The following is a 24,593-nucleotide window of genomic DNA, read 5'->3' as shown; positions in this document are numbered from 1 at the left end:
CTATGACCAACTTTTTTTTACCCACATCGGTATAGCTATACGTCTATTACAGTGGCACAATCGTTCCTTTCACCGACCTTGCTGTATTACTGATATAGAGACCCTGCCCAGTCCCTCCCCTCACCCACCTGACGACACTACACGACTGCGGGCACGTTCCCAGCTTGTCTTACAGCTGGTATAACTTGGCCACGGTAAAAATGTCCAATGCAACTGAATTCTGTAATACGGATCTCGTTATAATATCAAGAACAGGTGTTCTCGTTGAATGTTATTGAGATGATTGGAAATATTGAGAATTCTCTTTATAATTTTATTTACTCCATTTTCATATACACAGACAGCTCCCGAACGTCTTGGAAATTGCTATGAACGTTGCCCAGATTACTCTTCCGGGGATCGATTGGCCGATCGCGTGGAAGCTCGCCTTAAGGCTCGGCCTTTAAAGCCCGGGCAATTTTACGCGCTCGGGGAAAAATTCGCGTTCGAGAGGGCCTTAGGTACTTTTATTACCGGGCCGGCTCGCACTAAACGGCACTCTTAATCGAGCCGATTTATCTGAAATAAGCTTATAATGCAGGTAGCCCCAACGTAATGCGAACGATAATGTAAGAGAGACTCGATAGGTTTTTATTTTATTTTCTTCTCTTTCTCTTCGGTCCTCCTTCTCTTACTCGCATGTGCATATCTCTCTCTATATATATATATATATACATAAAGCTTCTCTTGTTCTACACTTTTTTTTCCCCTCAATACTTCTACTATCTAACTTTAGCCTCTCGTCGTTCGCGCGTTACTTCAGAATATCTCAGTTCAAGCACGACCCCAAAGTTGGAGTTGTGAACGCGGCCTTAGCTTTTATTTTTTCTCGTCCTCCTTCCTTCCTTCCACCTTCGTAATAGCATTAATGGCGCTCCGACCGCCTCTCCTACGTAACTCCCTACCAAGATCCATCCCTTTGCGTTATTAACTGAAAATTACCCAAACCAAAATCTAATTCGCGTAAACACTGTAATCACGTAGCGGCGTTCGATTCGCGTGGTCCACAGGATCCCAAGGCCTTTAATTCGTAAGAATATCGCGATAGTCGCACACACGCGCAATTATACACAGTATAATAATTTATGCATAAAATTCCAAAAAAAAATTCATATCGTATACATAGTAATTGACAAAAATTTTGTACCAATTAGTAATTTAATCATTTTCAAATTTATTGCTTCTCGCTCCAACGCTTTTCACAGCTATGTCGTTTTCACGATCGTACTCCTACGTATCACATGTGATCTCGTAAAGAATTTATATCCGCGTGCTACATATACAGGACATGTAAATTAGACCGTGTAATAAACTAATTAACCGACTCATTGCCTACAGTTATTACAACCTCAGTCCAAACCCTCTTGTACAGTCTGCACCGTTGGCAATAATGAGCCAGGAGCCACGTGTGTGTAAATAATAAAACACGTATCATATACCTATATATATATATACACACACAATAGTGCCCCGAAGCGATTTTGCAAAGGGTGGTACTTTCAAGTATCATACTTGCAAATTTCTGCTAATAGACGCATCAATGCATCCTGTGACAAGAACCGGTAACACCGGAGCGTCGTGTTATTCGATTCCGATCTGATAGCCCGGTAATTACGAATTACCGAGCGTCTCTCTTTGAAACGCCAGTATAGATGGACGCGACGGGATAAGACGAATTATTTCCTTGGTTAAAAAAAAAAAAATTTTCTTTTTTCATCTCGTCCACGAAACGCTAACGAAGAATTTCTTATATTCGGTACGAAATCTTATGTACAGGTCCGTACAAAATAAAGAGCGACCGCGTATCGAACGCCGTCAATTAGTATCGACGTGTACGGAACGTCGGGATCCGCCTGGCTAATTAATTACAGTGTCCACTGACAAGGCGCGTAACGTTCAATTAAAATGCTAATTCATTATAAATCCCGTTGAGCCGCGAGTCTCTCGAATGAAATGGTATACAGGGAGAATCGTATAACGGGTGGTCGTAACGTAGAGACAATGTCAATCGCGGTTATTCGGACTGATAAAGAATTTCTTATCGGAGTTATTAATGACGAATCAGGGTAAGGATCACAGGGATAAATAACGATCGTACGTACAACGTGAATACGTATACGCGAGCGTAACGTTCGTACGAGCTATAAATTGTCCTGCTGAATTATTAGGAGTCTTGGAATTTTTCTTTTCTTTTACTTTTTTCACCTTTTCATTCCTCCCCCAGCAGTCATAACTGTTATCTACGGATCGGTTTGTGTCATGGTACTTTTATTTACAATGGCGATAAAATGATACAGGGAACCTGAGGAAGCGTCATATGTGGATCCGATTGGACACGAGCCGGACAGTAAATATAGTAGAAAGGATCGTAACGTGTATGGAGAGAGAAAAAGATATATATATATATATATATATATAGAGAGAGAGAGAGAGAGATGGAGATTAAAGTGTGACGAAGAACACGAGAAGCCCGTGGAGCACATATGCCGATTATTATGTTGTAAAGATTACCATGTAAATGGGTATAGTGTGATACGACCGTATGTGCACATACGTGTAATACGTATGAGTGCCTCAGGGAGACACAGGACGGTCCAAGTATAAACCTTTGGACAGGCATGTATCCGTATATATAGATATGCATATGTATTAGGAAACATAACATAACGAGCGGAACTATTTTGTTTTACATTTTACTTTATCCCCTTTTAACTCGGTATGATTGCCTTATTATTAGCGGAGAAAGTGCCGGCTAATGAGCCACGAAACCAATTAAAAGTACAAGCACTTGTAACGGATGTATATACATATGTATAGTCAATTGGATGTGCAGGTGTATATATATATATATATATTTGATTGCCGATCAGTCGTGTAACATTTTTCGCGATTAAATTATTTCTATCGATTTCATTGAAGTTGAATATATGTCGATCGATTGCCAAAATCGATGACGATCTTTTATATTGTATTTTATTGATCTAAGCCGCATTTAAACTGGTTTTGATATTCTAGATAGAGTTACGATCGAGTAGGCCTACTCGGTGCACTTTGCCTATATTGATATTATTATTATTGTCTGTGTATTATATATAGCCTGACTATGTTTAGACTGATATTAATCCGATCATTGTCCAGTAGCTAACAGGTTTAGCCAATGGCACATACAGTTTAATTAGCGAGCACCACCGAGTTTCAGGGCTGATTAGTTAACGATTTCTATTTGTACGAGTAGCGATCTATCGGTCAACTGGCCTTTGATAAATCCAATCATAAATTGCCTGCCGGCAATATGGATTCCCAATGATCCGAGCAGTAATTACGTACAATGTATGTATATATGCATGTGGGTAACCAGCGATATAGCCCGTGGCCCGTAAGTACGCAACGTAGCGATATAGGTGATAGCGATCTGTAAACGATCATTAACAGATCCTGAAACGCAACCGGGTTGCCCGATAAATCATTTGGCGTCGGCGTCGTTACCACGTGCAACGCCTATTACAGTCTTTTTATACACAGAGTGAAATAAAGACGAGCATTTTTTTTTTTTCAAAGAATACTTCATTTTCTTAGTTAATGACGATCGATGATCGTAAACTGGTAGTTCATATTTTTTTTTTTCGCAAATCGATCTTCGATCTATCGATATTCATAGTGACGAAATAATTGTATTGTGACTCTGTTTTTCTTTTTCAAGGTTTTTTTTCCCACCCGTTATTTTTTCCAATTCGTATTTCATGCGCTGGGTTCGCAATGCGCGCGCAGCTAACGCAATTTGCTTCTGCGGTAAAATCGGTGATTCTGGATACTCGATTTTGTCGCTCCATGTGATATTCCGCGATTAATTGTGATTTCGAGCGCAGTTCTCATATAAACGCTACAGCAATTATTAACAATTTGAATTATAGAAAAATTCATTGTACGAAAAGTTTTCTAAAATTCTTTTTAATTTCAACAGGTAACTCACGAGATGGTCGCGGTTACGATTTAGTGACAAAAATCCGTGCAACTGGTCCAGTCAACTTTTGCCGGTTTCCTGAAGTCGTCCTTGCCAGGATTCCAAGAACGACCAGCAGCTCGCTGCCGTGGCGGTATATAGTAGCTTTTTGTACGAAGCGCTAGCCTGGGCCTTAAGTACAATTACAATTATCTACGGCAGGTAATTACCCACAATGTCACTATTAATTACTAAATTACATCGCGAGCGTACCCGGCTACGCAGTCGTGTATACGTGTATTAAATTCATGAGAGTAGGTACAGTACCAGTAAAAAATTAAATTTTCCTACCGTGAGACAGTACGAACGCCCAAAACCGTGATCCAGGAAAGATCTTAAATGATCGATAAAAGAAATTGACATAGGATCACGTCGATCTACCAAGTGAACTCGTTAGTCAGCGATACATCAATTTAATCGAGAACAAGAAGAGCGAAGGTCATGGACTGGGTCTTATGGTAAGGCCCAAAATATTCACCATTGCTTTACTTTTTTTTTTCGGTCAGACCCAAAGTGCAACACGCAAGATGGATATTGAATAGCCGAAGAGTTGACTCTGAACATGGCGCGTCGCTTGATTTACGAGGGGCAATTACGTTTTTTCCATTCTTTGTAATTGTTAATAATTGATCGTAATTGTTTTGCCTTTTTAATCGCATTAGCCCACGAGGCGCTGTTATGCAAGAGAAAAATTACGGGATGCTCACACTGTGCCAATGTGCACGACGGTATGTGCATATGTATCAGTGATGGGAACCAGGACGGAAGTGTCCAGGAGAAATTTGGGCCTTGTGAGGTAAAAATAATATAAAAAAAATAAGGACGAGCTGGAAGGATGAGGTTCACCGGGAGGCAAATATCCCCAGTTATATTTTACATAATTGTCGATACACGCGAAGCACCATCAATGAAGGAAAAATCGAGCAAACTGGGCCCTACGTTGAAGCTCGAGCATGGGTCTTTAAGGTAAGGCCCCCTGAGGATGCAAAGAATTACATAAAAATGATATTCATCATTTATGTCAAAGAGAGCTGATTGCTCGGTCATATTTATCATTTTGTCACCCATTACTTACATTCATGCATATAAAGATGAAGGGAAAGAAATGGGGCCCGAAGAAGTTGGGACTGACTCACTTTAAGAATCTAGTTTACCAAGTTGCGCAACGGTCCCATTGTTTTACGCCTTCAACGGAATTCTAATTAAAAAGATCTCAGATAGTCTACAAGGGTTTTAACCGTAGGGGTTATTAGAGCCACGGGGCAGGGGTAAGAGGGGTCCCCGTAAGGCCCCGCAGCAGTACTGCAATTATTATTCAATTTCCGTAACTACACTTATCTTAACCCGATGTCACAACTCGCACGGCTGGTCTCGCTCGCGGAAAGGAACTGAAATTGTGGGGGGTCACGATTAAAGACTATTAGTTGAATCCTGCCGTGAAGTAGAAGACAGTCAGTAGGTACGTATACGTAGTTCGGAAATTTACCGCAGAGCCGTGAACAGCGCCATCTGACATTTCCCGGATCTCCATTATCATACAATCACTAGTGCATTATAATTTTATAAATTACAAGAAACGCTTCGAACAATTATGCACAGCGAAACCGTGTAAGAAAGAAAAAAAAAAAAACCACCAGTCGACATCCATAAAAACGATTCATCCCGTATTCAGCAAGCGAGGTGACAATTAGAAATTTCGAAGGAATCAAAGAGGTGGCAATTGGAAAAGTCGTAGCGTACCGCCGCTGGTACGTAAATACATTAGAAATCCAAGAAGATGACCCAAGAGATAAAGTAACCCAGGTAATCTCTGAGTCTACGTGGGATACAATTAAACCAAGTAGCCATGCTTGTTTAACAACCGTCCAGTGAAACTACAATATGACGCACGCAGGATGTCCTTTGTCCAAAGATATCCAGATACACGCACGTATACCTATGCAGGGACTATATCGATCTAATTGGTCATAAAAAGAAAAAGCAGGGCCTGATGCCCATTTTAAATAACGCCGACCCGAATTCGCAAGAAGCGAATGAAATCTTCACCGAGAATCATACTCGATATGAATTACACGTTCACAGGAAAAAAAAGAAAAAAGAAAAAAATAAAGAATACAAAAGAAAGTACGTAAGTCCCAATTCGAGTATAAAAGGTTATGGCTCTGTCTCTCTCTCTCTCCAAGGTATCAACCTGACCCGGATTCTTCAACGATTCCGAAAACGAGTCGCACCGCGCATGCGCAGTCTCATTTATTCTTCGACCCAACGCCGGGCCCACTGGGTCCGTCCTGTCCAGGTTCCAGGAAGTTGAGAGGATTAACCCGTCACAGATTCGAAGGTGGGTCCCCCGTTCTCTTCTACTTCTTCTACTACTACTACCACTACCGTCTCCTTCAGGAAGAGGATGCCGCACGCCGCTGACTGTACGGTGTCGGGTTCTTGGAGTTTCATGGTGGCTATGGTGGCGCCACGTGCTATCGGGGATACAGGTAATGTGCTTGCCTTGTTCCGATTAATCCGAGTCCCTTTGGAGCACTTCGGACGACGATACAGTCCCACTTTGGTTAGCTCTTCGTAATTCCTTGTATATATATATATATATTTTTTTTTTATCCACTCCTTATTCAGTACGTCCTTCCTTATAATTCTGTTCATTATTTTCAGCCACTCCGAGCGACGTCCCGTCTGCCATTAGCATTGGTTATGGTGACTCCGGCATGATGGGACGAATTAATTTTCACTACGCAGAGAGAGAGTGAGAGAGACTCGTGTGTTACAATCTGATGATGCGAGAATATTTTTAGTACATCGAACGAGTCGATCTTAAGAGTGGCTATATACAGAGAGAAAAAAAGAGTGGAGGAAGGATGAACGGAGGAGAGAGAGAGAGGGGGAGAAGGATAAGGCCCAACATTTTCACACTGAGTCACGTAAAGTCACACCTCGGTAGTCGAAGGCTGACGGTAAAGGCAACGTAAAAGGCGGCGGGATTCATGTGAATTTATAACGCGGGGGCCTTATATGCGTGGTATATGGTTAGGGCCGTCCGATCCGACGTTATCCGTCCTGGCGAATGTCGCCACTTACAAATAGGGCCCCCCAAAGGAACCTTACACCGGCATCGAAAGCCTCTTAGATACTATCGAAGAAAGGACTGTGGGTTCCGAAGCGCGTGCCGACATCGTGGGTGCTCCGGAGGACACGTCTTCTCTCTTCTTTTTTTTTTTCGGGGCCTTATTAAAGGATCATCCAGTGAATTCTCAGAGCCCGTTCTAACGCCTTGAAAATATGTATCGGGTATTGGGCATCCTTGACGATTCGATGAACTATTAACAGCGACTAATACAGCTTCGGCCACTGGTTTTTGGGCCTGATATCGTTTCTCGGTATGCAAGCAAGTCCCAAAGGAGAAGCAATTAATCCATCCCGCGCATTCCTATGTCTAATCCATTTAACATAAAGGCATCTGCCGGCTCTTCTTTGCCACTGGAATCTGCCTGCGACGAGTCAATTCCGTGTAAACGAGGTCGGCCGCAAAGGGCCCAACTACACGGTGGGTCCGTGTCCCTCAGTGTCTCCGAGCGAAGCCAGTGCGGAATGCGCGCTCGGAATAAAGGTCCGACCGTTTCTTTTAAGCCACTCAACAGAATTCGCGATACCACCCTGGTATGCCATGTCAAATTCTCACGTGTTCCTTGTCCCCCCATTTCATCTACAAATTTGTCAAAAAAAAAAAAACTAAACATTTTTTCACAAAAAAAATACTATCACGCAATTTTGACAATTCCTCCTAGCGTCAACGTTGGATTCAATTTCGACAATTTTGGTATATATTTTATTTTTTCTTTTTTTTTTTTTTTTTTACTAAAATCAGTATATACCCAGTGTCCATAAAGGTACCTAGGGCACAGGTGTCCACCCTTAAATGGGTCCCTACCACGGAATCGACTGAATCTCTTTCCAGCGCCATATAGGTCCGACATAAAATGGCGGCAAGAAATGACTTGGTCCATGCCAGCCAACGTGTTTGTATACTGGAGAGTGACTGGTACGGCTCATGAATTAAAGAGTTGAAGTAGCCGCAACGACACGTTAGATACCTTCTTGCACGACCACTGTCCACCCCGATGGTTTAATCTCTGTCGTGCTCGTGTTTTGCGGTAATTGTTACCCGCGCAGAGGACGTATCTGGTTAATGCACGGTGTCTCCTGGTTGCAGGTGCCATTAACTGCTTTCCAGCCACGTTCGTAGCCTCTCCGTCCCGGCTTCCTGGCTCGTCAGGTTTTTCATCCGTCCTCGATGAAGACGTCCGGGGGAATCTTGGCCGTTGTCGAAGAAAAATTTATATCTCCTTTTAATCGCGTTACCACGTCGCCAGGATACCAACCTGACGGGAACAAAGACACGAATAGCGACAAAGAGCATAAGAAAAAAAATCCCATACGATCACATATATATACAACTTACAGATTCTGATACAGCATCCACCAAGATAAATCAGTAGCACCAACTGGTACCAGCTGTACCAACCTTGGTACCCATTGGCAATGGCAACCAATATAAAAGTGTATCAATGCAAAATATACCTCGCATGTTAAAACTCAATTACCCTAAGAAACTTTATCTCTCCCAGGAGTCCCATAGCGAGAATCCAGAAATCATCTCATATACGGGCATGTGTGTTGGGTCCAGGTATAGTAGAGAGGGGAAAAAAAAAAGATCAGGATACACGAGCGTTCCTCTAATGGAAGAGCTGCAGCTGTCCGGAGGCAAGGTTGAGTGATGAACCCTGACCTTCTTCTACGGTCCGACGGCGTTCCAGGTTATAATTAACGGGAATAGCGGTTATGCATAAAAGACACGAAAAACCCATGGAACGGAGCAACGCGAACATACTTTGTATATACACCATAAGGAATACAGTTTATAAAAAAAAAAATTACAATTTTATAACCATAAATATATACATACAAAGACGCACGCGTGTCCCATGGTTTTTATCCATTCGAGATCACGGATGTGATGATCGTAACTTAACCTGATCCAACCATGGGTACGTCATATACATACATAAAGGCTCGCCGGTGTTACATCTTGATTCTATGGTGGTTACTGAATGTCTATGGGGAATCGCAAAGTTCATACCACTTTTTGTCAAGTATTCTTCGCCGGGATCTCATTTGCCAAAGGATGAAAGGACTCTGAACGAAAATGGCGGTACGGGCCTGGCGAGATGGCTAATACATGGGATAGTCAGGGCAGGGCCGTACAGGGGTTGTCATTAACTGGGAGCTCACTGGAAGATAACCACTACCTGCCACCACGGGGCTAATTTTCCTCGCTCTCCGACGGTCGCTCATTACAAAAACAAAAAAAAACGTACGCGAGTATCCGTGGCTGCAGGGATCACGTGTGTATACACGTATGCCCATACGCTCCTGGCTATTTATCTCCCAATGGCGCGTATCACTTTTCGTAATGGATCTTTGCGAAATTAACAGTGCGCTTTCAATATACACCAGATGCATTCCCATGGATTGTCCTATAGACCATACTACGAGACGGTCATTCTGATTATGTATTACTGCTAAAAATGTTTCTAACCAAAAAAAAAAAATTTGAAAAAAAATTTGAAAATTCTTACCTCGCTGAAATATTACCTTTTTCTCTAAGAGTGTCGCGTGACTATTTTTTTTATGATTCCACAAGATCACGAAGATAGTAAAAGCCGGAGAAAAAAAGAAAGATTTTATAAAAAGTCAAAAAGTAATGTCGCTCCTGTCTGATGGTAGCTCCTCGTCCAGGTATATACACCTGTCCATTTGTTAAAACGGCTGCAGTCTCGCTACGTAATTGCCTGTCGTGTTCTACTTTGAATCCCACTCGGTAAACTCCCATTTAATTCCCCCATCGTTCCTACCATTTCTCCCGTATCCCATGGGATACCTATCAATTATCCCATGGACCTGCTTGATTAAAAAAAAAAAACAATCCCGTACAGGTACACCAGTAACCCAGTGTCAATACTGAGTACCAGCTGTCAAAACACGTGGTAACTCAATTATTGTTAAATTTTGAAAAAAAAATCTTTAACAGAAAAAAAATCAAAATCTTTTACGAACCTACAATGTAACCGACACGGACAGATCGACTAACCATTAAAAGCCCGTTCGCGAAATTATTCGCAAGTTGCGCGCGCACCCCACTGGTACTGTAAGAGAGACAAAGACAGAGAGTGAGCGAGACAGAATATTCCCTCGAGCTGTAAAAGTAATTCTTGCGTGAAATAACGTGGGAGCAGAACAACTTTTATGAAAGAATACCGCCATGGAACACGAGGAAGAGTAACGTGGCGAATTTCGCAGTTCCGCGACACGCACGTTACTTAAAAAAAAAAACTGAGTTTTATATATATATATATACATACACATATGCAATATGGCAGATGCTCGTGCCAATAGAGGTACCTCGCAATTATACCTTATACGTAATACGTGCGTAATGTTAATTAGCCGAATAGGGGTCCCGGTACTTGTAAAATAATAATAACATCCACTCTGTCTAATCCATAAGCCTGTAAGTCGAAACGTCAGTAGCGCACCTATATATCGCCGTTAGACAACGTGGAACGGAGGAACCCGCATAGTGACGTAGGGACAGCTGGGGCCTCTGGGCCCAGAAACCATGCGACGTGGTAGGTGGCGCTGGTCAGGATTACGCAAAAGAATGGTTGTACGAAAAAGTGACAAAATAAAAAGTGTCTATTATACCCACGAAGATTTTTGCCGCGGAAGCAACCGCGTCGTCGACTTATGGACTCGGCTTTAATAATGCGTCATGGAATTTGATTACATTTTACGGATATTTCATCGAACAATGGGACCCGACCGAGTAAAGGTGCCGATCCCGCTTCGGGTCAACCTCGAGTAACCGGACCAGACCGAACTGAGCAAATAAAAAAGTGAAAATCCACAGAGCTGTATACACACTGTCTTATACAAAAAAGAAACATTCATTGTTCCAGCATTATTTCTATACCGTATTGTTCGATAGTGTCACGTGAGCATAAATTACATAGGGTCGTGTGTGTATACTATATGTACATATATATATATATATATAATTGCGTCAAACGTGTACTTCCAGGACGTGCAGTACTCATAACGGCAAGCCGATGTGGTTTTCTAACCTAACGAAACATTTCTAAGCTCATCATAATTCCCAGTGTGTAGTATAAAAAATTTTTTTTTGAAAATTCGGTGTGAGTGCCGCTTTATGGTCCTGGAAGTATACGTTACGCATGAAAAAATTTCCGTCCTGGAAGTCATCAAGTGTCCTGGTAGTCACTAATATGCATGAGAAAAAGTCCTGGAACTCACCGATCGACAAATTTATGTGTGTTTGTATAATATATGTTCTTTATATTAATACACTAATGGTCAAATTGAAATTTAGGCCCATTATGAAAAATGTGTAAGACCCAATCTTTCACGTAACACCCCCACGTGTTACGCAGGTAGTACTCGTGATGAAAAGACAGTTTGATCAAAGTAATTAATCGATTGGCACGCGTGAAAGTAATAAATATTTTAAAAAACCAAGTAAAAGTGAATAAAATAAAATGAGGGTACTTTTTTTTTGTCAAAAAATTAACATTTTATCGTTAATGCTTTTTTGAGCCACTTCCGCCAGATTACGTGGCACTCATGTATGGTTGCTACATACTTTTTTTTGTCTACGCGTCTCGTTATCTCTAACGAGTTACTAATGTTCTTCGAATTATGATAATGTCCTGTATTCTCTATTCCATCCTTCTTTTTTTCCCCCTTAACCGCGCTCCATTCAATTTAGCCTATTTCGCTATGTCTCGCTCGTGCACGTAGACGCGCACCAGTGAATTACAACGGAAAGTCCGCGCCGAGGCGCAACTTTATTGTTATCGGCTTATCTAAATACCATGAAAAATTATGGGCAACGAATATAGGGGGCCCCGCCGCACGTGCATTAATTAACGTCGCTCGGCATTTACGACTGTCGCGAAAATATTTTTTTTTTCTCATGAAAAAAAAAATGTTCGCCACTATTTGCTGGCAATTGTCACTTACTAGAATGTAAGTGGAATGGCGTTTACGCGAGAGTGGTTGGCTATGATAATAATAACAACAATAAAAATAATAATAAAAATAATTAGTTGAACAAATATAATCGGCACGTGCCGGTATTTCGTGTGATAGAAAAATAGTGAAAAATATACAATACTACAGCATCTAATTCGTGCATATCTATTATACGCGAGCTTGAAATATTAATACACCGTTACGTGATTCCATTAAAGCCAAGTTTTTACGTATGTCGTTTGTACGTACTGTATATACGTATATACATAGTAAAGCAAGAAGAGCGTCGAGATGTCGAAATTTCGAGCGTGACCAATCAGCGTACGGTTTGAGGTGTCCAAAAAGTGAGGCAGCTGGACCAGGTAAGAGGAAAAAGAAAAGTTGGCATATAGATGAACAAGTGGATAGAAGAAATCGAGCACGTAATCGCGCGCCGCTAATAAATAGAATTCGAATTTTGAAAGGACGGACGTGACCCGCCGACGTCATTAAAATCGATTCGCGCTTTTTGGAAAAGTTTGACGAACCCTGCGAAGACCGAGATTGACGGAGATGGAGGATTTTAGAAATTTCTTTTTTTATCACGAAGCGAGACACGTGGACAATCTAGTGATAAGAGTGCGTATCGATTGGCTATCGTTGCTACGTAACGGATCGTAAGAAAAGTCGATAAAACCTGAGACTGATTAATTGTAAGGGATATCCTAAGGCTGTTCTCTAATCTCATATGACAGAGTGTACATAGATCTATATAATATAATATACATACATACACAGTATAGATATAGGCATACACAGTGCGTCTAAAGTCAGTGGCGAGCCGTAAACTGACAAACGGTAGTTCGTAACCGGAAGTGATGCAGTCGGTAAGTGGTGGTTATCGATAGCTGGTAGTTATCCTGGCATCATTCTACGGCCGCCACCCGAAGTGAACCCTTCGAGGGAAACAGGGTACACCAGTGCAGCCACCCCCGCACAAATAACAGGGCGGCGTCGAAGCTGTAAAATTTTTACAGCCCTCTTCCTTCCTCTCTCGACAAGGTACTTTCGTTCCTTTTACCACTTTTTTTCTTTAAAAAAAAAAAAAAAAAAAAACCGCTACTCTTGTAGAGAACCGGGCTGTCGTATAGACCAGGGAGATACTAATCGTAAGGATAGACTTTTTTACCTAGCAAAAAATTCAAACCGCTAGCTACGCCCCTGGCCTCAACAATGCAAATTCCATAGACGTTACGCCTATGAGAAATCCGATGAAAAATTCGTACCGTTAACAAAGTGCAATATTTTTGTTGAATAAAAAAAAGTTGTGACTTTATAAAATAAACAAGAAATGCTAATCACGTTTTTTAATTTTGACAAATTTTCTGTGCAATTTTTCAAAAAACGTTTGCTCACGATATAACCGGGTTTCTCCGACGTCCTCGCGACGCCCGCGGGCGTCCCTCTCGAGGATGCTTTTAGCCAGCAGAAGAAGCAAGTTATTTATTGTTGCTATCTCGTCCCACGAGCCGTTGGATTCAGTGGTACGAGAAGCTCTCAATCCTCCTCTTATTAAAACCTGCCCTCCCTATCAGAACTTATACCGTAGGTACGGCACTGGTACAGTCACCCATAGAATCTTCGGATCCGGAGCACAGGCGATCGGAACCAATAAATAACCAATCAATCAGCGACGCGAATCAACCACTCACAAATGACAGAATAATAAATCAATAAAATAAAAAGAAATCGAACAATATGAAGTCCCAATAAAATTCAGTTCGGTCCCATCCCCTGCCCCCCCACCCCCACCCCAAGATAAAGAAAAACCAGTCCCAGCATCTTCTTCATCTCACGTCCTTGACTTCTTGACGATACCCATCTTAAAGGACATTCGGTACGAGACCAGTTTCTTAAATGGTGTCAGAAGTGCGTTCGCTCATTCGAAAGGGTTAACTGCGCGCAAAGACTATACTGCAGCCATTACGCTAATGGGACGGCCAGCCAGGCTGGTCTCTATCAGTATCCGGGGAGGACGAGGGACGAGGAACCCGGTTGGGGAGGATGCCAGAAAGGTAAAGAGTGGAGGTTGGGAAAGAGAGAGAGAGAGAGAGAGAGAGCGAGGGGGGAATCGAGGAGCGGAAGAGGGAGAGGGCACGCATTACTCATAATCTCATGCGACTGAGATTGCTGTGAGCCATTAAGCATATACCGTAAGTGTGAGTGAGATGACGATATATATTATATATCTCGGACATATTTCAATTCTCTGAATTTTCACAGCTGTAACTCGAGAGAGGGTACTATCAGGAATCATTTGCAATGTTAATTCGGCGATTGTCCTTCTACGAAATTTATAAAGGTTCCTTAACGTTTTTCGTATTTCAGCCCCTTTCGATGCATGCGTAGGCACGTGGGCGATGGACACGTGGAAAGTGACAGTTTGACAGGTTGTTGTTGTGGTGAGTGAAGCTATGTTATTTTTATATGGTATACGAAGTACAGGGTTATATGGGACACAGGTACCAACTGAAGTTGTATGCGAATGAACGATTCCGTTAAGCGAAGCTGTGCGACCTCGTTAAACAAATGAAAAAGTTTATGATGTTAATATAACATTATGACGTTGACTTCAATTTTGTTACACGTCACATTACTGTGATTAATGGAACGACCCATTTGCGACCAACTTCAGGCGATGTGTTTTTCGTGAATAATCCTGTACATATAATATGACTTGATCGTCTGAAATATTTTGTTCTGTCTGACTGATAATCTTATCCAAAATTACGTTTGCTCAGATCGTTATCGTACGTATCGCTTTGATGGTTTAGAGAATTTTGTCGATCAGCCTTATCAGCTAAATAATGGTACAATTTGATTTCGTATCATGCTCTCGCGCACGTTTGCAGATCGATCGGTAGATCGAGCAGATAAAACAAATACGTATACCGTTGTTGACTCGATTGATATCAATCAATATAATTTTTCTTATCTATCGAAGTATCGATAAATTGAAAGATTCGTCATCGAACTTTACTAATAAATTGGCCATTATCCAAGAGGGTTACATAACTTTTTATCGATTGATTTTATCGATGAGATTACAATAACGAAAACTCTTAATCGTTGCTTGATATTTTTCGCAAAAATAATTATAAAGGTGTCTGTCTGCTTTCACAACGTAAAGCCGCCATAGGTATTCGCCCGCATATACAAAAAGTACCTTTAATCGTTTCTACCAATTAACCAAGCTAATTACCAATGGCACTTATTAGTATTAATTAGGCTGATACCAAATTAAGATTCCCTATCACTTATTGCCGCCTCTTATCGCACCAACTTATCAGGCGATCCTATTTGTCATCGACAAACCCACGTATGACACACTTTACGCAAAGCGTCCTCCGATTATTATCGCGTAGACTAAATTGCACAATGCCGAGTTTCCAAGTATCGACCAAAGCAGCAGGAATCAAGTAAAACAATTTTATTAGTCAATAACAAGTCAACGAGGCAAATACCGCCTGAATCTTGCAAAATGACGAATTTTCTTTTTGCAATAAATCGCAACGAGTAAAAATAAATTCTCCGTCCGCAACGAAGAGATATTGAGAAATCGATTCACAATCGATTAGAAATAAAAGATCGATCGGTCCACGACAAACCAGAGAGATCCAAGTATCCAGGATTGCCGCAATGCAATAACAGTCATCGGATCGAACGTTAAATTCCCACCTGTCAATGACTGACAGTTATGCCCACGTGTTATTATTTACACAATCTCCTACGGTCGCGGATCTAAGGCAGCCACGTTTACGTAAGAGCAACGTACTTTTCACCGTGCCCAACGTAATTTACCTCGATCCCACAATTTCAACCAATAACAGTCCCGTACCTATGCTTTCGAGTGCCGTCGGGCAGCTAATGTTGGCGGCCCGACTTTGCGCCAATGTAACTCAACTGGAAACACGCTATCGATAATTCCCGTCGCTCGGGACAAGTTTCCGATAAGCTTCCAGCAATAGTGGCAATTATCGTCCTTTCGCCATTCATTAATTGCATTAATCCACTTTAACCAGGAATCATTCTGATAGTTATTCGCACATGATACAAAAAATAGGCTACCGGAAGTCTAGGTCGACCTCATGGGTTTGACCGGGTGAAAAAGTTGATCAGACCATTCCAAAATCAAAAGCGCCCAATTCGATTAATCCTGATTCCACTGAAATGAGGGATGAAAAATTTTCAAAAACCGACGTGACTTTAACCCATTTTACCAATTCCTACATCCACTCGAGCTTACGGGTATACATGGAAAACTCGATTTCCAGTTATTAGCCATATGGACCAAGATAGAGATACAGATGATATCTAGAAAATCAGTCCTACTAACGTCGGATCAATTTTATACGGTAATCCTCGAATTTTCATAATACCCATTAGTTTTCGTGTCACGTCAAATAAATTATGGTTAAACATTATTATGTTTTTTTTTTATCACGACAATTAAACTCCCGAGCTCCATCTCACGATTAAAAGTCCCTATTAAAATCGTCCCTCGCGAATAAACTATTCATCCCCGACGCGACTCTCAAACCCCGCGCGTTTCGTTATTATTTATATGCAAATTGGATGTTAGAGAAAAATAAAAGGAACCAAACAGCCCCGTGGGCTGGTAGTTCTAAGAGGAAGCAGATTAACTGATCGTTCAGCATGGGATGCTGAGGAGGAAGGACCAAATAGGCCAGCCAAATAAAATCCAATTAAAAAGCAGGTCCACTAACGCTAAGAATTAATAGACAATCGGCAGTATATATATATATAAAACCATGAAAAACGATTAGTTAAACTTAATTAGTCAAGTCAAAATTCCTAATTAAACATTTAAATTAACATTGACCATAATCAAAGACATGTATGCCCGAAAATACGTTGCTTCAAAGTACCAAGACACGCACATCACTCGCAGTGTTTTATCATGATATCACCCAGCTCGCAACTCCATTCACGTAATTAAACACGATAAGGGCAATTAATCGTATCAGGTTTCACCAATTAATTATAAAATACACACAGTAGAAAAAAAAGCGTACACAAATTCTTATAATAATTTTATAAGTAAAAAAATGTGAATCGAGCCACTAGTATAGATACGATCGCATATCGATCGATAACGAGGTGTCACTATCTAGCCCGCTTGTTGTCCGCATCGAGGTAATCGATTATCGTTAAATAAATCGCGATACCTCGGATCAGGCATTCGCGGAGAGCAATAAAGCAACAGCGCGGCAATATTGCCCAAAGCGAACGACAATGGGAACAATAGATTAGAACATGGAACAAGGTGGAGCAACGTTCTCCAGCGGAACCAGGTAACGATAAATTACGGTTTCGCTGAGGTTGTTAAAACATTTGCCGGCGATAATGCGACAGTGTCGTAATTTTCGGGGGCACGGGAAAGGGGGCGCCGGTGGAAATGCCTTAAATTATTTACAAAAATCGAATTGGGCGGATCCGATCGGAAAAAAAAGACTCACCCCTATACGTCGACAGGATTACACTTGGCCCTCCCAGGCTACGTCGTTAAGGGTTAACTGATTGCTCGATCGGCGTCCAGAGCGTCCAGCTAACGTCGTTAGGGTATTCTCGTAATAACACAGTTGGTTCAATATTTACCCGCAAGCGGAAATGCCTCCGTAACGACGCGGCATTAGCGATAAACCCGCGTTCACAACCGAGCGACACTTGTCGATGATTTTTCGCGGCGGCGGGGTAAGAGAGCGAGTAAGGATACGTGAGGGACGGAGGATGCGTAGCAGGTTAGGTTTCGAGTGTTATTGCGATGCGCAAGAGGGACAGGAGGGGAATAATTGGCAGTGAGAAAGGGGAGAAGGAACGAGGATCGAGGACAAGGGTTAAGAAGCGAAAGGTATGGATGGAAGGAACGTGGAAAAAAGAAGTTGGCGAAAGAAACGATTACGTTAGGTTAACGTATGGGACTGCGAGACTATGGGCTTGTGAACTGTACGTCTGCGCGAGCAAAGTGTTCCTCGCGGCTGCGTGAACCGATGTGTTCGTTCAGTGGATGGTAGTCCGGCTACTCCCCCACTACTTCGGGAACCTCGTGAGCTAGTGGAACTTAGGAACGCCCACTGGCGCCTTCAACCACGCCCATTTAGTACGCGCCGACCAATCGCTAGTGGAGAACGTCGGTTTAGTCGAGCAATCAGCGTGGGGGACGAAGGAAATATGCTGCTGGCCACGCCCACTTGGTCTCAGTTGGGACTTATCTTTCTCTTTTGGGACTCAAAGGGGGGCCTTGTAAACGGAATATAAAATGTGTCCGTGTTAAAATGGCAACTTACGCAGTAGGACATTTCTTTCAAATTTTATTTCATTCTTATATGTTGGGTAGCGCGTTTGATGCCGTGTACACCTTGGTTTTATTGTTTTTAGGTAATTTTAAGTAATTTAACGTGCAATTCTGTTATCTTGATCTTTAAAGAGGACGTTGGCCTTATCCGCATTGTTTCCTTGATTTTCTTCGGAGTGCCACTCTTTTGATGCCCGTGGCAGATCATCATCGCCTTCTCTCGTGCGATGGTTCATTAGCAACGCCGTGAAACGTGGCATCACGATGTTAAACTGATTTATATCAGAAAATCCTGTTAAGGGGCCAATCCGTTCCCGGAATTCGTGCCGCGATACTCTTCTTTCTTCATCTTGTCCCGCGATGTCGTTCAACTTCTCCATCGTAGCGCACAAGGTCATCTCTTCGCTGATTCGAAACACCTGTTTCTTTTCGAGAATATCAAATTTATTAAACATATACAGTAATACTGACCATACACTCGATCGATACAGTGCATCCACTGCAAAAGTCAATGATCGATATTAAAAAGTACACAAAACAGATTTGGATGCTGAGTTACAAAGATGGACCAGTGACAATAATTTCTATGTGAAAAAATATATATAACAGGAACAAGATATAAAAAGAGATAGAGAATAAAATTTTCAACCCTTCGTTAACTTTAATCGGCTTCCACTTTTATACGTGTAATACCAATTTGATCTAATGATAACCATATGGCACCAGTGTATAAATAATATTGCCAATACTTTGCGCAAGACTCGACCCAATCTCGATTAATAAACAGCGATTACGTAAGGTACGTATAAAAATAAAAAACCATAATTGATAACCCATAAAATGATATTGGTCCATTAAGAGGCTTCAGTTAAATCTTTAAAGGGAACCACCCTCCGTATGGATCCATTCTGGTACCTGTTCCATTTCGCACCCCGTTACGCAACTATATACTCCAAGGTTCACTAAGTTTCGGCAGAATCATTTGGCCTCCATTGTGAACTCGTTTTCACGGCGTTGTTCTTGTTCTCGTGAGGAATGGGCTGTGGAACGGGGCCTGAAAGGAAACGATTGCGTCACGATGATGTCATTAGCGTGCGCCACGCCCCCTACGGCGCTACCCCATTACGCCGAATCATCCACCCGATGACTCTTCTACTTGGGATCCCAACACAGCATCCTAACAGATCCAACAGATCCTTCCTGCGGATCCATGGATCCATCTCGCGTGACGCAGAAGCAGGTGCTACTACTTATTTCGGAAACAATGTAATTTATACCGGGACCACTGACGTCATTATAGATATTTTCTAACAGCACTGTATACGTATAGCTTATGGCTTAGCCAATTATCGTGTAACAACTTTGGTCGGTGACTATATTGATTTTTAATCAATTTAATAAAAAAAAATTCATTTTCTAAATCATTATCGTGTCCATTGTTCTGTAGCGTAGACGGGGTTGTCACTTATATTTAGCAATTTTTTATTATCATGTTTACTAACCGGAATGAAAATCGTAAATAGATCCCAAGGAGCAAAGCATTTTACGCTACCGTGAATCAAAAAGAAAATAAACCAAGAGAAATGAGTATCGTCGATCAGATCGGACCATTGATAGGATCTCGGTAACACTCATTAAGGCGGCCATTGTGCGGTGGCAACAGCCGTTTGATTGGTCAATCTACGCCTTAGATATACCGATGGATGACGAAAAGGAAAGAGAATATTGTGAGCGAAGAAAAAAAAAAAGAAAATGAGACGTAATAAAAGAAGAAAAAAAAAGAAAAAAGACAGGATACACAACATTTCTCTACCGCCCGCATTTTACCTGGTGTCTATATGCTGTGTATGTACAACCTCGAGGAGAGGCGCTGTTAACCTATGTGAATTAGACAAGGCACACGTCCGGTTGGACTAAGTGCATATCCTGGATTTCTTACAGCGAGCACAGCGGAAGTGCTCAGGACTACAACTTCCTATTTGATACGGTTGACGAAAATTAATGCATTTCCTTTATGCTACAATCATATGTATGTTCTGTGCGAATAAACTTTGAGTCGATGGTAAATGAGGAAAACATTATTTCAAATTGCCCGCGCGATATAATTTTCAACTAGCGCGCATGCGCACAACGGACCACGTAGTAGATGCGTATCTTACACAGGAAATGCTTTGACCACAACCAACTGATATTATGTAGAACGTTTACCGAATATTATACTCTACGAAACTTATGGCTGCATGTAATATGCATATACGAACTGAGAATTAAGAAACGGCGCTCAGAATATCTCATACCTTCAGTGCATTTTGCGCAGATGCAGGCACAGCCATTCCGTAATCTTGAGCTGCGGTTTCTCAGAGCGATCCTTCCTTTCTTTCTATACATATACCACGCCATTTCGCTCTTGTTGGTTTAGCAAGATTATCGATAATTTGACAATCGACTGTGCGGCTTCACGAACCGTGCGCCATTACCGCCATTAACTACGTCCTCCCTCTGCCGTTCGTACGCGAGCTTGGTTAACTTTTTATCTGCCATCTTCACTCGGCCGTGCGAACTAAATGACGACTAACGTCAAAGCCAAGTTCCTCATACAGAGTCCAAGATATTGTTTGATTCTTTAACTGGCATTAGGATATTATTTTATTTATTTACTAAGGATATCTATTTTATTTTATTTTTTATTTTATTATTTTTTTCCTAAAAGATTGTCATTTTTATTACAGTTTTAACTCGTCACTGATTATCGTAGTTAAGCACTCGTCGCCGGCTAAAGCAGTGCTGACGTTTCGCAGTCGGTTTCTTCGAGAAACCGCAATCCACTTCCTTCGATACCTTTTTAATAGAAATTCTCACTCTGTTCGTTTGAACGAATTTCTTTTCTTTAATATTCCACCTCGGTTTTCTTTACACGTTGCATTTCGTGTCGCAGGAGTATTCTAACCGCGAAATAACAGTGTTGTCATAACGAGGAGTGCTGCAGTCAAAACACACGGATTATACAAAAGTGTTCGATGAGTTAAACACAGGAAAATAAATGTGCTCATCTCGTTAAAAAACGTTCTCTTAGAAAATTATTGGTTGTTTTCGCGTACGCCCACAGTATCTATAGACATGTATTCCTGTGCATTTTATCAGGGCTACCAATTTTGCTGGACGACATTTCCTGCTGTTCTGTTTCTTTGCAAGTACATTGAAATAGATGCTCGGACATATGATATGCGGTGCATACGGACATAGCGAATATAGTCTAGTGTTTGTGAAAGTTTCAAGATATCAAGTATGTACATACACTGCCTGAGTATGCAGACCCTTACTTTACTTTCTCGCACTGACAAAATACCATCGGCTCTCATCGTAAAAAGTTAAGCTACTTTTTAATGAGAAACATGACAGATATCGTCACGGCATAATTGTCCCATGTCGTTTCATAAAGAGTCAAGGGCCGACAATTTGTAAGGCGAAAGCTATTTATATACATATATACAATATATACGCACACAGATCTCTCACTACGCACTACTTTCCTCCCACAAGTGTACAAGGTGTATCAACCTAACCTATAAACTCCATGATTGATCATACCTGGCCACATCCTACTCTGAAGATGAACGGAGAATCAATTACCTGAGCTAAGAGGCTAAAAGCTAAACAAACCAACCGTGATAACATCTCATCTCATCTTACCACCAGTAAGTCTTCGAAACTCTACGGGTCCAGAATTACCACCCAGAACAGTTCGATTTTACGTCATCACCAATCGGTCCGATTCGATTACCTCGAACGCATAGAATCATTATTGTTTTTTAATATCAATTCCAGGTTAAATAAGTGCACAATGAATTGATGGTATTGAGCAAGACGTAGATTCATTCGAATTTCTTTTTTTTATGTTCACCGTGAAGGTTTTCTTTTTTCTTGTTTAATTTACCTACGACGCGAATCGGCGTCGCGCGACGGAAGTCAAACTTAACCGAGGGAATTGGAGAGTGATGGAAGGTATGAGAAAACAAATGTCGAAAAGAACTTTGAAAAAAAAACACCATTTGTCAAGTCTCGTTATTCTGCTCGATTGAACAGAACAAGCAATGGGAAATGGTTGCGCGTGATTTGTCCTTCGCGCAACGTAAATTTCACTTACTATTCGCGAATTCGACGCGGTCCAGATTCAACGAGAATTTTCCTTTAATTTTGTTGGGAACCATTCGAGTGTGGAGGAGGGATGGAATTGCCACATGTATCCCGTGAATTTAGTTTTGGACAACTAGAATTATAGGTTTTGTAATTTTTTTATAAATAATATTAAACATACAAAAATCTTATGTTCCAGGCCACCCAAGAAATTCGGCTAAAGTCTAACGTTTCTTAATGATACGTGTGAAACAAGGGAATCAAATAGAAAAAAATAGTATACTGAGAATCTTTGGATACTTCTTCCAGGAAATTTCAGTCCTGTGGTTTTTAGACGGCAGGAAATGATCCAGAAACAGGTTTTTTTATTTTTCTTCTTTCTCCCTTGCGGTTTCCGCGATCCTTCCAGATCGCAACTTCACTCTAATAGATCTCTAGGTGGTACAGTGGTTCATAATGCAAGATTATAAGTGGCGGATGAATTATATTGTCACTGCAGCCGGAGAGACATTTTCTCGACGACTTCTCAACACGCTGGATTTCTTACTGCTGTTTTTAAGAATGAAAAAAAAGAGGATAGAATTATTTCAAGCCTAATTTGGGAGCGGTTTCTATTTACTGGAATGACAGGAGACAGTTTTTCCCACTCGACGCAGGTGGCAACGGCCACCTAAGATATTAGGACCAACTAGAGAGTAAACAGCGGCCGACCTGTAATTTTCAAAATTTCCCGCCAGCCTCCAGGTCGTAGGAGCTCGTATATTCACACGAGACGTCTCCACGTATCCTGCTAAGAGTTCCGGATCACTTTGTGAACTAATGTCTATATAATGAGGTTGCGTGAAGATCCGTGAAAAATTACGTGGCGCCTAGAAAAAGTTTTCCTTTTTCAAAAAGGAGGCAAAATTATCTGCGGAGAAAAGGTCAATTTGATAGTCTACCAAAAATCCGCCAACCTCACAGAAGCTTGGATCTTTTGTTTTTTTTTTCCCCTCCAAAAATCTTTAAAGACCCAAACAAGGAACTTTAAAGCACACAGCATCCCCCAAGGACCAGCCTTGGCGCCTATTCACCCCCGCGGTGGCGCTTGCCCATTTAATTTGTGAGTTCAAACAAACCCGATGATAAATTTCGAAAATATTCATTAGCCGATGCATTCATCAGCATTAATGCACAGAGCATGGGATCCCATAGGGGTGCCTGAATTAGTTAGAAATTTCGACGGACAAAAACAATTAGGCGGCAGGTGGCAAAAAAAACACAAGCCGCCCCGTGACGTTATAGCGCATATCCATAAGTGACTTTAACGAAACGAAAGAACCCTATGGATTCCCCGGGGTGTTTCCCATGGTGTCTGTTTACACGTTTAAAAATATCTTTCCTAGCACCTTCCATACCCAATCCGCCATAGCTCACACTTTCTCACTTTCCATATCCCACAATAATTCATCAAAGCGTACCAAAATTTATTTCCTAGTACCATCTTGACAAAAATATTTTCAATATCCATAAAACACTAGAAATTCACTATTCTCTAGTGGCAAAAAAAAAACTATTTCCTGGTACCAACTTGACAAAAATATTTTCAATATCTATAAAACACTACGAACTCACAAAAACAATATCACTAACCGGTAACAATGCTCTAAAACAAACATTCACCTTTACCCGTCAACCAGTAATACCCAACCTTGGCTGTGCCCTCCGTTGAAAACGGGGCCTTACAAACAGTATAGGTAATGATGAGGCAGAATCGATGGCGTCAGTCCAACTCCTACCAATTTCACGGCAAGTTACTCGCCAGCGCTGTGAAACAATGAAGGCCCACCCTATATAATACATATTACGCGGCCCAGCTCATTACCTCTCGCCATCCACGCCTATTTGTATTTTAATAAGTTCATTTGGTGAGCCTTATTTTTTTTTTTTTTTTTTTTTTTTTTTTTT

At 41.4% G+C, this 24,593-nt stretch overlaps 2 protein-coding genes and 1 long non-coding RNA gene across 5 annotated transcripts in view; 1 reads left to right on the top strand and 2 right to left on the bottom strand.

Moving 5' to 3' along the window:
• The window catches only part of LOC107275055 (homeobox protein aristaless), a 58,735-nt gene that overhangs the window by 13,457 nt on the left and 20,685 nt on the right, over positions 1–24,593 (bottom strand). The gene's annotated exons all lie outside the window — the stretch shown is intronic.
• LOC107275056 lies at positions 18,521–23,592 on the bottom strand. 3 transcript variants are annotated; one of them, XM_025080013.1, is made up of 3 exons: positions 22,947–23,592; positions 19,428–19,566; positions 18,521–18,937 (listed from the first exon to the last, which is right to left on the bottom strand). In XM_025080013.1, the coding sequence occupies exons 2-3, from the start codon at positions 19,434–19,436 to the stop codon at positions 18,611–18,613; spliced, it is 336 nt and encodes a 111-aa protein (XP_024935781.1). In that variant the 5' UTR covers positions 19,437–19,566; positions 22,947–23,592; the 3' UTR covers positions 18,521–18,610. The 3 variants fall into 3 exon arrangements, with proteins under 3 accessions (XP_024935781.1, XP_015610291.1, XP_015610292.1); XM_015754805.2 differs by lacking the exon at positions 22,947–23,592 and adding an exon at positions 20,810–21,033; XM_015754806.2 differs by lacking the exon at positions 22,947–23,592 and adding an exon at positions 20,810–21,033 and having other exon boundaries at positions 18,521–18,931.
• The window catches only part of LOC107275057, a 7,494-nt gene continuing 4,227 nt past the window's right edge, over positions 21,327–24,593 (top strand). Inside the window, exons 1-2 of the long non-coding RNA XR_003058184.1 lie at positions 21,327–22,207; positions 22,846–23,005. This is a non-coding gene — a long non-coding RNA (uncharacterized LOC107275057). The remainder of the gene's footprint in view (positions 22,208–22,845; positions 23,006–24,593) is intronic.

This window comes from Cephus cinctus, unplaced genomic scaffold (genome assembly GCF_000341935.2).
Source record: "Cephus cinctus unplaced genomic scaffold, Ccin1 Ccin1_scaffold0123, whole genome shotgun sequence".
NCBI lineage: Eukaryota > Metazoa > Arthropoda > Insecta > Hymenoptera > Cephidae > Cephus > Cephus cinctus.
The sequence above is the reverse complement of the archived record's forward strand: the minus strand, read 5'-3'. Positions and strand labels throughout refer to the sequence as shown.